Source organism: Tympanuchus pallidicinctus, unplaced genomic scaffold (genome assembly GCF_026119805.1).
Source record: "Tympanuchus pallidicinctus isolate F22 unplaced genomic scaffold, pur_lepc_1.0 scaffold14, whole genome shotgun sequence".
In the NCBI taxonomy this organism is placed as follows: domain Eukaryota; kingdom Metazoa; phylum Chordata; class Aves; order Galliformes; family Phasianidae; genus Tympanuchus; species Tympanuchus pallidicinctus.
This window is the reverse complement of record NW_026294659.1, coordinates 14,140,107-14,158,686: the sequence shown is the minus strand read 5'-3', so window position 1 is coordinate 14,158,686 and position 18,580 is coordinate 14,140,107. Positions and strand designations below refer to the sequence as shown.

At 39.9% G+C, this 18,580-nt stretch overlaps 1 protein-coding gene across 5 annotated transcripts in view; it reads right to left on the bottom strand.

Moving 5' to 3' along the window:
• ERG (ETS transcription factor ERG) overlaps window positions 1-18,580 on the bottom strand; it is a 129,554-nt gene that overhangs the window by 15,340 nt on the left and 95,634 nt on the right. For 4 of the 5 annotated variants that reach the window (XM_052673818.1, XM_052673819.1, XM_052673821.1 and 1 more), the window contains 4 exons: window positions 18,180-18,397; window positions 5,267-5,418; window positions 2,521-2,724; window positions 1,417-1,497 (listed from right to left, as the gene is read on the bottom strand). In XM_052673818.1, the coding sequence (XP_052529778.1) occupies window positions 1,417-1,497; window positions 2,521-2,724; window positions 5,267-5,418; window positions 18,180-18,397 (655 nt within the window). The remainder of the gene's footprint in view (window positions 1-1,416; window positions 1,498-2,520; window positions 2,725-5,266; window positions 5,419-18,179; window positions 18,398-18,580) is intronic. The other variant, XM_052673820.1, reaches the window with a different exon arrangement.

Sequence of the window (18,580 nt, the reverse complement as noted above, 5' to 3'; positions counted from 1 at the left end):
CCAATGACTTTGAGAGGAGTTTGTTCCTAACACCTTTGGGGTCTTTTGAAAATCCCACTCCAAAGCTCTTATGCCAATAGAACAATATACTTTTCTTAAGGTCATGATCAGCATGATATTGTAATTCATACTACCAAGGGCATAAATGCAGGCAATCTCATTTTGGTGAATTTCAGAATAGCATTGTCAGTGCACACATGTAGAAAAAGATAACACATGGAATTGCTGAACAACATTTGGATAATTCTATGTGGAAACTTCTTGGCAAATTAGAATCTGGGAAACCAAAGATGGAAAAGACTATGGAGACTCTCTGTTTTTAAAAAGGGCTTAAGGCTTATTCCAAACCTCATCAAAGTCAATGGAAATTTTTCTCTTGCATTTGGTGGGGTTTGCTGGAGGCCCATAGCCCATAGTAGGACTTTATGTCAAATGGCAAACATCTAATCTCAGTGGGAGATCATCTGATCTAGTTAATTTTTCTAGGAAACTTGCTGCTTTTTACTACAGTGAAAAAATAAATGAAATATGAAAATAAGGTTTTCTTATTTCTTTTTTTTTTTTTTTTTGCATTATCCTTTGTATTATCTTTTTCATTTCTCATAAATAATTGTTATTTCTGGTCACTGTAGGTAACTAATACCCTCAGGCATGATCATGCAGTATTCCAAATAACTCTATCAATACGTATACTGCACTATATGTGCAGTTCCATGCCATCCTCTGTTACAGAACTGCTACAGCAAGATGAAATTTAGTTTGAAATATTTTCAAAAATATTGTAAGCCACATTTTGATAGATACATTTTTGAGGTCTGTGTTGTGTTGTTCTTCCACCTGTGCTTCATACTTGTTTGGGCTGACTTACATAACAGAAGGGTGAATATTGACAAAAATCATTTTACATTCAGATCAGACTTAGTAGAGATCCCAACACAAACCTCACATGAGAACTGATAAATGAGATGGACTAACTGCCTAAATAGCAAGAATTTTACTTAAGTATGCAATATATACTGCATATGAGGGGGAAGCAGCCACAGCACATAAGACAAATACTGAAGAACTTTTCAGCCCCAACAATCTTTTTGGGATCCATGGAGTAGTCCTGACAGTAAAATGAGACAGAGTGAGAAAAAAAAGTTTTCAGAGCTTGCAGGTTATCAGTGTCATGGGCCCCAAAAGCTTATAGGACATAAGAAATTATCAGTGGGGAAACCATTCTGCACCATCTGGCCCTACATGATGCCACCATTTTTCTGTGTATCTGTGCATAAAACTCATGCACACAACAAGGAGAGGACATGCTCATCTCTCTCCTGGTTTACTATTTCCACTTTGAGCAAGCAAACCATAAACAGGAATCCTGTGCTTTCAGAATATGACCTATCGCAATGGGAGCAGTGCCAGCATTACCTGTGTTTCTAGCATGCATTAACCGTGGAGAGTTTTGTAAGGCCTTATCAACATCATCTGAAGTCAAATGTGGAAGAGGAGCTACAAAACAAAACAAAAAGCAACACCAAAATGAAAAAAAAAATTGAGAATTATCTTTTAAAACCATATTTTCCCAAAGAGGATTGTTTGAAAGTGAATCTACCAACAGTCAGTTTCTGTCTGCAGTTTACAGGGAGGTGTGTGTGCTATAGCTTAGACTGATAGCTTAAACTAGGGCGTTAATTTATTCAACATTATGAACACAGAATATTTCTGGCTGATTATTGACAATGTGCGTGTGGAGAAGACTGCACCGCACTGGTGTTGCAATGCTTTTTTGTTTGTTTGTTTGTTTGCTTTAAAACCAAGTTCACTTTAAAATCTTTAAACTGAGGCAAACATGCAAAATTTCCTCAAGCATAGATGAAAGTACACAAATCAGGAATTCACTAGTCCCCTCTTTCCCTTTGAAATGTTAGCCTTACACTACAAACGCTTTGCATTTGGACCTCAGGGACTGGGTTTTTTTTGTTTTTTTTTTTTTTTTTTACTGTTTTTTTTTTCCTTCTTTAGATTTTTCTTCCCACAAATTTACAGAACATTTATTCAGTTCATTAAAGTCTTGCTTAACCTTTTCAGGGTTGAGCAAACTGCTGTCAGTCCTTAGAATCATGCCTGGAATTTGCTTTATAAATCAATATAAATCAATTGCTAGCATTATCATTGTTAAAATGGAAATAAATGAGCATGTGACCAGAAAAAACATTAGCACTGAATCCCATTTGATTTTTTGCCTAAGTGTACTGATAAATATGCTGGAATTTAATTCCAATTTTGTCTCAGATAAAAATTGAGAAACATTGCCCAACTCTTTTTCTCCCACAAGCATGAATGAAAGCCAACTGAAATCAATGGGAATCTTTCCTTCAAAGTTAAGAGGCTTTGGATTGGAGCTTCCTGCTATATTTTAAAGACCAACATTAGGAACAGAGACATCTGAAAACCTACTGGGTTAAGATCTAACAGTGGTATCAAACACAGATTGATGATAGGCACTACCATAACGACAGAAAACAAACTTACTCTCTCTGAGGTAGTGTAGGTGTGACAGGAGGATATCTGCATTATAGCTCGGTGTGAGTCTCTGGAAGTCATCTTTGGTCATTTTACACAACTCTTTCCCATCAATGTTCTGGAACAACAAGATGTCCACGTCTGGAAGACCATACTCCTTTACTGCCCACTCCAGCCACTGACGTACATGGTCTGTGCTCCATAACGTCGGATCTAGTGTTATCACAAAGAATGCAATTAGCTTGGAAGGGGAGAGTGGTGATTTACTGGATCAATGCAGAAAGACTGTAGTCCAAACTGAAGAGACAGGGGATTAGCAATACTACAACCTGTGTCTAAACAATTTTCTAATATTTCAGTTCAATTTGTATCTTTATTCAAGAGAAATTTTCACTCAAATAAATTTTACTGTTTCTTGGGCATAGGCTAAGCAAGCACTCAGATTTGGCTCATATTAAAATATTCCACACTTCCTTTCATAGATTGCTGTGTTGTTTTGTTATATGTTGCTACATTTAAGTCGGTTTTTCCTTACTACTTGATGTAGTGGCAATACCATCTGGGGAAAGAAAACAAGAACTAGTGCAGATGTCTTTTTGAAAGTCATGTATGAATCCCTGATTTTAACCTGAAGCTGTGTTTTTGTCCTTAAAGCTCTCCTTTTCTATCTCTTCCATTCTACTTTTTGCTACCCCTGTGACTGAGAGTAAGCCCACACCAACTTGAAGGTCCCTAAAGATCTGCAATATGCATCTGCATAATGTAAGAAAGCTCCTGGCATGAAGATTTTCTACCTTTTGCTGAGGAAAGGTAAGAGCTGAGGAGAGATGGACTCATCAAGAGTTTCTGCCTTTCAGTCTACATGATTCTGTGGTTCTGTGATATCCTGAAAACTGACAATGGAGCACACAGAGGTCAAATGACAACAGTCCATTGCATAAAAGTCTGTGAAGTGTCTGAGTCTTGAAAGATAGCATAAATAGCTTATTAGTGGCATAAATTTAGTGCCATACTATGTCTTTTGGGATACATGTCTTGCCATGGGCTAGATACTATTCAGAGACTGTCATGACACTGCTCATTCCCAATCCTTCACCCATCAGTGCCTCTGCTTTTCCGATGCTTCTCTTGGAATTTTAAGTCTTTAAAAGTCAGAGTACTTGTTTCTCTGGAGGTTCAGAGGCTTTCTCCACTCTCTCAAATGCACCAGAATTGATTTAAGAGGACCCCTCCATCTGGTATGAAAGGAGTAGCAAACTAGAAGGAAGTCTGACTGTTTAGGGTCTGGTTGAGATCACTGATACCTATAGCAGGGAACTCCAGCAAAATTCACATTGGGTTGAAGCAAACCAAACATTGGGAAACTTACCAAAAGATTTTCATTGTAATTTTTAAAAGCCTCTTTTTTATTATAACTTGGAAGTTAATGCAGCTGGAAATGTGAATATTGCTTTTTTATTCCTAAAGATTAACACATAAATTGTACACTTCCTATATAATAGTTGAACGAAACATATGTGACCTATTATAATGTACCTGCTTTAGCAGGGGGGTTGAGGATCCTTCCAACCCTTAAAATTCTGTGACTCCATGATTTTTACCCATATATTTCTTGTAGAGATCTCAAAACAGCAAGGCTGTAGCTGTGATAATCTTGTTCTTTGAATCTCACTCAAATTCACCTCAAAACACAGCTCCAGGAATACACACAAAAAAAAAAAAAACCAAACAAACAAACCCAAAAACCATTCTGGCTGAGGTAACCATGCTGAAGGTTACCAAAAAGCTGAAAAAAGTACCAGCCAGCAAGAAGACAAATGTTTGCTTTTCATATGCCATGAGACTTAAGTGTGTTCTCCATCTAGTTAGTCCGGACATTTCATTATTCAGTGCATCACTCTGCTGTGCTTCAGAAAACAACTGTCAACACCATCACAGAGGATACTTCAACATATTTGTCCACTCACATCTTGACAAATAACTGAAATAATCACAGCTTGCAAAATTGGCCACAGTTAGGACTCTTGCATATCTTAACAACTGAAAAACTGCAAGACTATTAAGCAACATAATAGTAGCAGCAATATTTCAGAGGCACATCTCAGTTAGAGAGGAACCAGTAGCAAAACATTCTCTTCTGTTTGCAGGCTGCAGGTCTTGAGTCTATGCTGTGTATTTCCAGTGGTTATTGGACACTCATATACGTCACAACGTCTAGTGCTTGGACTTCAGAAATATGCATGCTATTTTGCAGACCTAAGCAACAGCCCTTCCAGAAAAGGTTTGTGTGGAAGACAAGGTGCACAGGAGTTCAACAAAGTACTTAACCCTATTACCAAGCTTGCCACCAGAAACAAGAATTTCTCAATTATGCTCTCATATTGCAGTGGAGTAGTCTGTTTGCTTATTACAATGTATTACACTGCTCAAACTCAAGGAATAGCATAGAAAACTGGCACTGTCATTTTGCTTGTTTTAAGTGAGAACGAAATACTCCAAAAAGGAGTGAGAATGATCATATGGGATCTGAGTGCCTGCAAATAGCCAGCTCTGCCTCTGAAACAAGAAGAACAGGTTGAGGAGGTAGCTTCATAGTTGTATTTCCCAGATCATTTTCTTAACCCTGAGAAATTATGGCTCTTCCTGATACCCTGTATCACATTGCCTCTTTCTCAGATCTACTTAAATGAGTTTAGAAGATTTCTCTTGGAAAATGCATTTGTTTGCTTGAAAATTTTTGAGTAGAGAGTCTAACCTGCTGGCACAATAACTCTTCGTTCATTGGTAGTCATATTTGGAGGCGGAATGTGCTTCTCTTCCATGTAGCTTCCATAGTTCATCCCAACATTGTCTGAACCACTAACCATTTTCCCTCCTTTTGCCACGCTGCAGTCATCAGGTGAATTCCTAGACAAAGAAGAGAGAGGTGTACTTTGATTATTATTCCAGTCTATACTAATATCCTCTGCAAGGCTGAGTGAGATGGGAAAAAAAAAAGAGACTGAACGTCAGGAATTTGTTGTCATTGAAAAACTCGCAGCCTACTACCCAATGACTCTGCTGATTCCTTTAGCTGCTTAAGAAAAAATGACCAGTCTCCACAGACAGCATATTTATTTTTATTTTAAGATTTGTCACCTTGTCTCCAAACCTATAGATGCAAATGATTTATTTCCAGAGACAGGACTAAAACAAAGGCTTGTTCGTGAGGTTGCTGAGCATCACGACTGCAAATAGCTGTGCTTCTCTCTCCAAGCATCTCACAGACAACTCAGCAAAACATAGAGATGCACTTAATGCATCAGACAAAAAAGAATATGAATAGCTGTCGTTAGCCTTGGACAGGTTTCCAACTCTACTACTGTCACTGTTTCATGTGAGCCACACTTTGTTGCACTATGTGTAAAGCAATGTAGACATATTTCTGCACACGGCCCACAGAAAAAGAAACATTTACCAACGCCATGATTCAAAATACCACACACATGACTGGAAAAACCTTTCAGCTCCTGACTAGTACAGTCTCTATGGTACGATAGTTAAGAAAGGGAAATCTGCAGAGGATCTGCAACCAGACACCTCTTTAATTTTGGCTTTGCTTTCTGAATAGAGTCTCTAACTTTAATATCCCACAGAGGGTTCCCTAATGGCATTTTAATTGCATCACAGTTTTCTTTCTGGCAGACAGAGACATATTTGTCCCTTAATTTAATGTCTACAATGTGTTCCATCAGAGAGAGAAAAATTGTTACAAAAATCAAAAGAACGAACAGAGCCACAGGGAATACCTTTAAATGCAAAGAGGTTGTTTGGCAATGGAAGAATGGTGTTACTTGGGCTTGAGTTTCTTTATTGATAGTATATTACTAACAGCCTTTCCTTTACTTCTGCCATTTGACTGCTGAAATTGCACTGTGGTTGTGCTACACCGGCAGTAAGTTAGATTGCTATGCTTCATTCCAATTCCTTGCAAACTAACTAATATGCAGTCCAGAGAACCAAGAGACCCTCCAAGAACCCAGACTCCTGGACGGGTGCTTCAGGAACTTCCATCATTACCGGCTCCAAACGCACTTCAACAAGAGACTCTTGCTCTCCTTGGCTTGGAAGCCCCATCTCTTGCTGAAAGCATTGGGCAGCAGTGTCACTGAAAGCCAATCAATGCTCAGACAACAGGCACATTCCCAGAAGAGTTAATCTAATGTTTGAGAACAAAAGAGGAAAAGATAGGTACAGTTCAGCCCACTGTCTGCTCAACACACAGCAAAAGGATGTGGCAGGTAATTTATCCATTGCTTAAGTGACTCAGTTGTATTGACTGCTCAGAACTGCCATCAGTCAGGAACTAATGCAGCTGTAATTGTTCCACATGTCGGTTTCAAAAATAACTAACATTTTGGAAGCTGAAAATATTTAGTATACATCTTAAACAATGCAAATACATTTCAAGCATTTATTTTTTTTCCAAGCAGTGTTATTACTCATTTTACCATGTTTTGTTAAGGTATATATATATATAAAAGAAAACAACAGCCAACTCACCACCACCACCAACATAAAACAACAAAAAAAAGTGCCAATGGTGTTCTGTTAAAAAATATATATATCACAGAAATCATTCCAGAGGTACTGTCATCTTCTCTCGGAGAAGGAACAGGGCCCTGAATGTTGCCTGGGAAATGTTGCCTGCACATACCTTTTTCAGATATAAAATATTTTGGGTGCTGCTTAACATACTACATATGAAATCTGCCTTTTGTAAAGATCCTACAATTACTCAGTCAGCTACAGAACTGAATAATAACCACAAGGGAAAATACAGTCAGCACATGGCCTTGCCTGTCACTGAGTGATTGTGGATTTAGGCTTCTACCATAGAATGAGAATACTTCAGCATTATTCTCTCAGGTTTAATTTTTCTATCCCGCTATATACCTATAAATATAATTCTGGGATGCCACTTATTTCTGTCAAAACAGAGCTAAGCAAAACAAAACAATTTCTTTTTCAGACATAAACATGTTGAAAGTGAGCTTTTGAGATGATGGCTTGTGACTAAAATGTTGGCTTTTTCTGTTTACCGTTAGCAAACAGAAAAGGCATCTATGCATGAATTAGTCTGCAGGCTAAATCATATATTTGGAATCATGGGCCAACTCCTCTCCTTTATACCTATGCAGTATCTATCCTGACTCCCAATGTGAGTTATGTTACAAAGAGAAAAGAAGGAGAAGTTGAGCCCGTTCAGTGACTTTTTTTTGGAAGCAGAGAGCTAACATCATCCTTTGGTCTTACTAGCACAATTTCTTTTTTTTATTGTTTTCTTTTTTCCATGAAAAGGAACATGGGATAAAGACATATCAAAATCCTGCTGCTGATGTAAAATACGGTATCAGTACTAGCCTACACCACTTCCAAGGGTAATTGTGCATTAAAAACACTCTTGTAAACACAGAGCAGTAAGTGATGTGAAATATCCAGTAGCAGCAGACAGCTTTTGGCAGCCTGACAGGGCTGCTGAGCTGGTTCTCCAATATGAATATAAACAGACAGAGGGTGGGGTAGAAGATCATAAATGGATTATAATTTTTCATTAAAACCCAGAAGGAAACAATCAAGAGTTTTGCCCTGTTGGTGTACTGGGTGGACCAAAAGATCCCCAATTCAGCAAACCTCCTGTGCTTAACTTGAAGCATGTAAGAAGCTCTGTAGGAGCTAACACAACTACTTGGGTAATTCAAATTGAGTGTGTGCTTATGTGTACCACTTAGCCAGGGCTCAATTCTGGTGGCTGGAGCTGGCATAGAAAGCAAAACTGAAAATACAAGTAGACATTAGAGAATTGTGTTTTAGTGCCCAGAAGAACAAAAGAATGATTGTCTTCAATGGCTTTTTTTTTTTTTTTTTTTTAAGGACATTCTGTGAGCTTGCTGTATTTCTGAGCCACCAAGGGAGCAGGGGCAGTGGAAAAGCAGCTTTTCATGACCTGTGCCCAGTGCAAACGGTGCAGCTCTGCAGTGATTCATCCCTGGCTCCAGGTCTGAAATGAAACCTGAGATGTTTTTCTTCACAGCTGCACGTTATTTTTACCCTTTGCAAATATACTATGTTATACCTGGAATTTACCCAAACAATAAGAAAAGAAACTGTAAAGGCTGCAGTCGTGCTACCCAAAAGCACTTTATCCAGTCCAGAGCTGAGTCAGCTCTGATTGCTGATAAATGTTTGTCAAAACAAAAGTATTTCTCCACGGGTCCCAGATCTGGAAGCTTTGCCTTCATTCAGGGTTACTTAGAATCAAGGTGTTCAAATTTAGCACCCTGTCCCACTCAAGATGATTGGCATTTTGCCAACCGCTGACTGATGAAAGCGTTCGCAAGTTCATAAGTAAGTGTATGAAGCACACTTTTTCCTCTTTCCTTTGCTACTATTTTCCCAGTGTGACATAAAACATCTGTGTTGTTTTAAAATGCAAGGTGTAAGGAAAAAAAAAAGACGAGGAACCAGTAAAATTTACATGATCTGTTACATTCCTATAATATAAATCCCTGTTTCTAACATTCCCAAATTTCGGAGATGAGAAAAATTGTGTATTCTAAATATCTACATGTTGTCTAAGTTAATTCAATAACCACAGCTTGGGTAACTTCTTTATAGAGTTACTTACAGAAAAGTGATCTCAGAACAATAGAGTTGCATAAAAACATCTTCAAAGAGATTTCCATGTGTGGTCCTCTGATCAGCCTTGGACTGGTCAGGTCAGAGGAAATACTGAGCTACCATAAATTTTTCTTCTGCAGACAAACACTGACACTGTCCTATAGAAACAGACCTTTCTGTTTTTCTCTTCTCACCCATTTTTTAATGCCAGCATTCAGAGAAAGAAAGGAATGTCCCCAGCAGAGCTATAGTGCCACCATTCAATACATACAAAGAAAAGAGGGAGCTGAACAAAGCCAGATTTAAAGGAATAGAATGGAATTAAGGCCAACATGTATAAATTCAGCCAAAAGTTAGCCAAAGTTCAGCCATAGTTAGCCAAAATGATACCACGTAAGGGTCAGCTCATACAGAGCGTATTGCAAAGCATTCTCAGGCTCATGTCCACTCAATGCAGCTGCTCTAGCTGTAGTGAAATTGGCCAGTGCTTTCCCTCCAAAATGAGTCATCACTGGGAAAATAGTCCATGGAGAAATACCCAAATCCCTGGGACTTGTTACTTTGAGGTACATTGTTTCATAAAGCTCACCTCATACACTTCAGTCCAGAATATCAACTCAAAGAGTGGCACACCTGCAGCCCTATACTCTCCCTCCTGCACCTGTATGCTTCCACTTCCATTTTTAAGAATCAGTGGGATTCCCATCTGCTAAGACCAGCCACACATAAAGAGGGGTCCTGTCAGTATCCCATTGGTAACAATCTCTAGTGACAGCACAAAAGAGAGGACTAGGGCATAGCACACATGAAAATGCCAAAAAAAAAAAAAAAAAAACAACAAAACAACAAAAACACAAGTAGGTCAAAGCATCCCCGGGGTGCACACACAAGGCCTCACTCAACTGCTCGGTGAACTGTGCTAGCGAGCTGCTTCCTAGCGCACACACACTAATAAGCAAATAAATGGGAGGGTAGAAAGGTGGGTGGATGAGTAACTTAGTGCCTGGCTATGGCTTAAATCACTCCCCCTCCCTGTTGGGGTGGCCACGTGAAAGGCAGTGCTCATCCACAGGAAGGGGATGGTCAGGGTGGAAGGGAGGGAAGCCCCCCAGGATCAGTGCTGCCCACTAAAGCTGGCTAAAGCTGATGCTGAAGCCATGGTGACAGTCTGTTTATCTTTGCTAGAAGGTGAGTCAAATACAGTCCCACAAAAACAAAAGAAATAAAGGAAAACTGAAGTCCTCCTGGGGCAACATACTCATGGAGGTGCACTGCTCCATGTTGGGCTACGTGGGGGCAACCAAACAGGGTACCACTGGGGGCCTTCCCCAGGCCTTGTAGTGCTCAGGGTTACATAGCCCCTGGATCCCTAAGGGGTCCCCTGTAGAGTGCCTTGTTCTTTTCTTCAAGAAAAGGAGAAAGCAAACACCACATGCCAGCATGTGCACTTTGTTGGCTTTCTGTAAGCAAAACAAAACATGCTTGTTTATTGAGTTGTATATGCAGCAGCAGTTCATTTTCAATCTAACAATAACTTTTGCTAATTGAAGCAATCTTTTTTAATGTTTTTGTTTTTTTTTTCCTGTTGTTTCTGTTTTTGCATGACTTTCCCAGCTATCTTGCAGCCCACAGCTGCTTCAAGCCTTAAGGCCATCATGGCAAATTAAGGCAGTCAGTGTCTGGCTCACTAGAGGCCAGTCAAGCTATAAATATTACCAGCTCGGCTCTTAGTGTTCACAGTGGGGGGAAACAGCTGGTTTAAGTTTGACTGCACGTTGTCATTCCTCCATTAGTGCAAACACTTCAATATTTCTTATGTGTGAGGTTGGAGTGAAGAAAGGGAAAGAAGGGAATGGGGTCACTAAAAGCCAAAGCTAAGAAATGATGTTCCTTATGTACATAATTTACAATTAGATTGCTGCCTGGGAGAACACTGAATTCTGATATGGCGATAGCTTGGCCAAAGCCACAATGACTTCCCAGTTGGCCTATAACTTTCAGGGTCTATTTTCTCTTGTTTTTCTTTTATTATTTTTATAGAAATTCTATTATAATGGTAATGGATTACATTTCTCAAATTGTATTTCATTTCAAGAGCTTGTAAGACTGTTGTATTTGTGGTTTCATAAAATATGAAATACTGGGAGACAGGGCCCTTCCCAAGCCGCATGTGCCTTCTTTTGTGGGCAGGGATCATATAGAGAGTTAGCAAAGTAGAGCATGCCAAGCATAAGCAGAAATGACATCTTGTATGGAAATCATAATCCCCCGTGTCTGTGGAATGTCTGCTGATTTTCATGATTAGTGTTATTGGGCTGTGAGGCTGATGGGTGTGAAATGCATAGTCAGAGAAGATCGGCCACTTTTCTTTTTCCTACTCACGTTCTGTTTTGTCTTGAAAATGCTGGTACCAAGCTTCAAATTCTGAGCACCCTCACTGATCCCACCCTGATCAAAACCAAATAGCTATTAATGGAGAGAGAAGAGTTATTTCCAAACACGCTGATTCAGAGACAACCTATTTACTGTCAGAGCCTGTACTGTGCCAGCATGGGGGAACACCACAACCACTGTCTCTAAATGCTCTAAACACAGTAAATACTGTACTGGAAATAAAGCAGTAATGATAGGAACAGTCATAAGTAATGACAGTGACTCTAACTTTTGTGAGGTCCTGTGTCAATGTTTGAAGACTAATTTTATATTTCACTGCCCATATGAGAGCTTTTGGTTGCTTAGCACTTCGGAAATTTTGGCTTTCCTCATCTCCCTCTTAAACTCCTAAGTTTGGGCACACAACTTAAGCATCAGTGGTCAATCTAAAATAGAGCCACTCAATTAAGAACTGACGTTACCCCAGGGTGAAAAGCTTCTTAAAACTAGCTCCTGCCAGCTCAGAACCCCCCCCCCAAAAAAAACTGCTAACAGGTAGCTATGATAGCAAAGAGGGGGGTTATTTTTTTCCTTGGCAACATGTTTGCCTCAAGAACAGAGCCAAACCATGCACACACACATAGACACGCTACTGTTAAGCCAGTGGATTTTCAGAGTGAAGATGTACCTCTCAGGGTAGCCGCACATAAAGCCCTGCATGAAGAAGACCATGAAGTTTTTCCAGTCTGGTAGGCAGCCACCAACCACCCAGTCAGTGGGAAAAAAGATGGTAAGACTGAGATAATTAACACCATGTCCTTTTATACTAGATAAATGTTAATTTATATAGGCAGCTCCAATAAGAGTATTAGGAAAGCACAGCGAAGGTCTCCCAGCTTTGCTGTGGATTGACACAGAGGCTGACTCAATCCTTGTTGAGCCCAAGGAGAGAATCCCATTGACTGCCATGGGTTTTGGACCCTGTTTGTTTAGTCTGAGCTGAGGTTTACCAAAAATGCATGCTGGTGTTATCCAACCAGATGTGGATGGGATGGCACTGAACCTCCACTGCAGTGTTATGCTCCAGTGGTGGAAAAAGCCATGCCCTTGAAAAACAAGTGATATTAAAGTAATTATTGCAGATCAACCCTGTTTCTTGATGTGCTAGATGCACAAAGGATGTGCAAATGCTCAAACTAGAGCCATCAGCATCATCCCACAGACTAGAGCATAATGCAGATGTGCCTTACGTAGCTTAAAGGACATCGGCCTGCTCTCTGGGAGAGGGATGGTCCTGTCGTGCTGGCAATGCAGAACTCTGTATAGATGAACAGATGTCCTTTGTGACTGGGCAAGTAAGCTGGCACATAACTAGACTATGCAAGGTACCTCACATGCTACTCATTGCAATTTGCTTGTTTATATAGCATGAAATAGCTACCATTTAGGAGAGCTTACATCAAGAGGGGGCAAGAGGAAAAGAAATAACAAGAGGCCACTCTGGACTCTAAAATTCCTCCTGTGTGTCACATGCACTCAATCCAGCTAGTTCAGGGGCTGTTTGATGAAAACATGGAACACTAACACGCAAAGAAAAATGGTATTTCCCAAAAGAGCCAGCAGAAAAGATATATTAAGTGATAATTTCATTTTTGAATGCTTTTCAAGCAACAATTGGTAGCTCTTAAAACAACATTTTGCACATGATTAAATCTTAATGACAACTAATTATTTTTGGCATTTCTTTGAAACTTCTGCATTGGAGAATTTTTTGCTGTGCTTTCACTGTAACTAACATTTAAAATGCTTTTTCAATGAAATCATCACACTGCTCATGGCAAGTAAAATTTATCTGAGGTCTGAATAAGATCCTATGTTCCACTCCAGACTCTCTTAAAAAAAGAAGAATTACCTACCAGTAAATGTAGAACTTCCAAGCTATATTTGCACATCCCCACCCAGGGGATGGTGGGAATATATAGGTAAGGTTTGTCAGAACCCACTGAGTAATTCACAGACTTAAATGTTGTATCCAAGGCCTCATGAGAGACTTCCACATAAGTGAATTTCACCCTAAATGCATAATAAGAGTTGCATTCATTCACTGGAATAAAATTGGTTATTCTTAATTTGATAAAATACATAAAGAATAATTAACAATAAAGTAAGTAACACTGCGACATAGGCAATCTCCAGGACTATGTAGTGGTGCCTTACTATAGCAGGGTGAATCTTTTGGTCTAACTCAAGAGCACTACTGAACAGCTGGAAACAATATTATTACATTCAGGTGAAGGAGTAGATTATATAGTGGCACAAAAGGTCTCATTAGATTTATGTACCTGGAGGAAATATAAGGTCTGAACCAGCATAATGGATTTGAAGAAACTGAATTTGATACTATGTGTGACAATCTATATTATAAATGCAACAACAGCAAGGTAAGTGACAGCTTTAATTTAAACTTTTCTTGCTTTATTTAATTTAAGGTAGGCCTTTAGGCTATATTTTCATGTGCTGTGCAGCAAATTTGTGTAGTTAATCCCTCTGCACTGGAAATAACCCTTTAATTTCATTCTACAGTTATTTTCTTCAGTATTCACAGGAGCACCAGTTCTGAGGCTATTATGACTTGAGATTTAATGTTGAGCAATTACAGCCTAAGTACATCTGGGTAGAGTCTGAGCAGAGTGAGTACATTTCTGCCTTGAGTGAGTACTAAATTGTTGATGTGTAAGAGGTCCAGTACGCTCCTAAAACTTTATATCCTGTTCCAGACAGCAGAATATATGGTCAGGAAGCAGCTTAACAGAGAGGGAAGCAAGAGTTGGGCAGCAAAAAATCATGAAATGAACTATTCTCTGGTTGCTACTCTCTAGGGCCTGGCACACTGTGTTGTATTCTCTGTGCACAGTGTTATTCAGACTCAAGCTCATACACTGCAAGACAGTTATGGAGGAACTTCAGAGATCCTAGAAATAGCACTTTTGGGGCTTGAGAATTTAATTTAAGGAAATAAATGATCAAGGTGGGGAAGACAGATAATCTGCTGACAAGCAGCATATGATCTGCCAGGAAAGCAGTGATGAACCAACATGGCAAAAGCAAGAAGGCACTTGTGGAAGGAATAAATGATTTTCAGATTTGTAAGTGATACATACATTGCACTGAACTGCAGTGTCTTTATTTCCATTATATTATAGAATCATAGAATCATTTGAGTTTGAAGGAACCTTTAAAGGCCATCTGGTCCAACTCTCCTGCAATGAACGGGGACACCTTCAGCTACATCAGGTTGCTCAGAGCCCCATCCAGGCTATCCTTGAATATCTACACAGAGGGGGTATCCATCACTTTTCCGGGCAACCTGTTCCACTACCCTTATTGTAAAAAGGTTTTTCTCTATAGTCAACGATAATATGCCCTTTAGAAAACAACTCTTCTGACCAAGATATTTTGTAGTTAAGAGTACAGCTTGCATGTCCTCTTATGCAGAGCAACCCTTGTGTCAACTCACGTGCTGCTTCATGTTGGGAAGCAGTGGTCACCACTGGGCTGCTCACTTTCTAATGATGGCTATATTAAGCATCTCTAAGTGAGGCTGTTTGGACAAAAATGAGGAACTCAGTCTTCATGCACTGCTCAGATAATTTGCATTAAAGTCTAAGTCCTAATGATAAGTTAAGTAGACCTAATATAAATAAAATTAATACACGTGTGTGTGCGTGTGTGTGTGTGTATACATAAAATATTTTTTTTTTGGGGGGGGGGAAGGGAGGGGAGAGGAAGAGCACAACACTGCTTTTTTTTTTTTTTTTTTTAAAGAAAGAATTTCTCATGGGCTGCAAAGGTGGTTGGGATGGTGCAAAAGTGTGTCACTAGAGTTTTAGATGTCATAACAACTTCTGGATGTCACCATAGCTCTTTATACTTGTTTTACTAAAAAAGTATGAATCAAAAGCAACATAATAATGTATGTCATTCATACAAAAAAGTATGAATAACAACAAGTCATAAAATCACAGAATGACTAGGATTGGAAAGAACCTTAAAGATCATCAAACCTCAATCCCTGCCGTGGGCACGGCTGACCCCCACCAGCTCAGGTTGCCCAGGGCCCTATCCAACCCAGCACTGAGCACCTCCAGGGATGGGCACCGCAGATTCTCTGGGCAGCTGTGCCAGCGCCTCACCATCCTCTGAAGAAAGAATTTCTTCCTAATATCTCAGCTAAATCTCACCTCCTTTAGTTTATAGTCATTCCCCCTTGTCCCATCACTATTATACCATGTAACGGAGAGTATTTTGTGTCCACATACAAATTGAACATACCGTTGAGGAGAAACAGCTGGGAGCCTTCTCAGCCTGAGCATGACCCAAGCCACCCACCAGGCTGTAACACACGCTGAACAGAAGCCCACCCTCTTTCCTCTGCTGAATCCATACCACCAGGCAGGCAGCACCACACGAGCTGTAGGTTCAGGCAATGGATGGGGAGCTTCCTCAGTTCTGCAGCTGGGTGCTCTGCTCTGGTGGCTAAACTGCTATTTTTAACACCCTGGTTTACTTCTGTTTTTATCCAATGACAGCATGGCACCAAGCGCAGGATCTCTTCTAGTTCCATGCCCAGCAGCACATCCATCCACAACACTTTTAGACCTCTCTGAACTGTGAGACAGGGCTTGGGTCCCCCCCCAGCCTAATAAAAGATAGTATTACTGCCTACAATTGTACTTGAGCTGCCACAGGAACATACTTGTGATTCAGGATAGTTCTGCCACTATTCGGGACAGTTGCATATTTCAGGATAGCAAATGCAAAATTTGCTGCTGATTTAAAATGTGACTGATCAAAGATTTCAAGTGGATCTAGGCTTTTCCTTAAGATTTAGGAGTATGTGGAAACAGGCTGACTGACTTCACTTATCATACTATCACAGAATCATGTTATGCATTATGTATACTTTATGAATTATTACCCCAACTATTAACACTGCCCTAATGCACCTTGTGAACTTTACATTGAGAAAAACTGTGAGCAGTTGTATTATGTAAATCTTAGAAGAAATACTCAGAAGTTTAGGAAGCAGGTGAAACTAATTTTGAATCCATATACAATTTGCCATCATATCTGTGCACTTGCTTAGCACACACATATAAATAAAACAAAAAAACAACACAAGAAAAAATACCTCACTAGGAGTGATTCGTTATACACAGATTCACAAGAATTCCTTAATTCTTGGTGATTTCAGTTCACCATTTATTTCTCCATATCTCAAGTCTTTGTCTATTCACTGGAAAGTCTGATTTGACTTTGGCACAATTTCCATCCTTATTAGTAAAAAGTGAAGTGCAATAAGCTGTCAAACCACTTTGTTCTGCTTCATGGTGCTCATGACATTAGCACAGCAAACATGAACAGTAACCACAGTGCCTATGGCTGAGGGTTTTTCTAAATGGCTGGTGCTAGGAAATGGGATTAGTAGGCTGGTGTTTGTGACAGAGTGATGTGAAACATGGTCTTCACTGTTATATCACCAGCAATTGTTGAGTATTCTGGACCTCTGCCCTTCAGGAACACCAAAGGAAAACTGTTTGGACAGTCAGGCATTTTAGACAGGAAAGCACATGCTTGGATAGTTTCCTTGAAAAAGAAAATGCACTGTGCTTTTTCAGAAGGGAAAACACAGAGTGTTTGCTCTTATGCTTGGGAGAGCCACCAGTCAATATCCACAAAAGCTGATGCATTACTTTTTCAACTTAATCCACACAATTCTCCATGACAGTGACATCTACAAAATAGATGTGAATACACTTACATGCTGTGACTACTGCCTGCTAAGCTCAGTAATTTATTTTCCCATTCCTTTTACACCCCTATTGCCTCTATACATATGGTATTTCTTCATTGTACGTACTTCTAAAATCCACCTCTATGATTACAGCTTGCAGCACTGTAATGGCAATAAATATAAGAGTAAAAATCAGTAATTATTTCCCCCTGACATTGCAAGAATTTGCTTTCTATGTTTCTCTATTTGCTTATATTTTAAAGGAAGAGCAACAAGACCAAACCATTGTGTTTTGACAACTTCAGTTGAGTGTAAGATCACATACTCCATGGATGGATCAAAGTAGCTGCCCAAAATCACATCACAGGCACATTTTCCTGGCTTTTGTATATGCTTTTCCACCTAGAGTACAGTGTAAGTTCATATCCTAAATTATCCAGTCAGAGAGAACACAGAAAGGTATTGCCCAAGCTCACAAGAGCAGGCTCTCTGCCTCAGTTTTTACTGACAACAGCCCTAGCCATACTGCCCAAGCTGCAGAAAGCAAAGGTAAGAACCTGGAGAAAGAAGATCTGCCTCTGTAAGTGAAGATCAGGATCGAGACCATATAAAGAATCTGAAGGTGTACATGTCCATAGGACTCAATGAGGTCCATCCACAGGTTCTGAGGGAACTGGGAGATGAAGTTGCCAAGCTGCTGTTTGAAAGGTCTAGAGGGAGGTGTCCCTGCCAATAGCAGGAGGTTGGAACTAGATGATCTCAAAGGTCCCTTCCAACCTAAATCATTCTATCATTCTATAATAAAAAAGTACATCAGTAATGGTAACACTGTAATTATTACCTTGACCCATTAACCTGGTTTGGGTTACACTCCATCTTGATGGTGACTCTGGCTGGGGGCTGTGATAACCAGTCCTGCTGGGGAACGCGCGGGCTCATCTTTGATGTCTGCCCATATTCACTGGAGGAGGAGGCCGTCATCTCTGTCTTCGCAAGGTGGGGCGATCCGTAGGCGCACTCAAACAAGGACTGGTCTTCACTCACCACTGATAATGCTTCCTGCAAACAAGAGAAGTCAGCGCGTCAGCATTTCAGAGCAGATACTACCTATCAAAAAAAGTAATGTTCATTTACCTTATGAGTAACTTTTTTTTTTTTTTTTTTTGCCTGGAAACTGTCATTTTTTAGGTGAGCCCTTTCTGCTGGCAGATGTGAGGACTCATGGTGCCAGACACACATCAG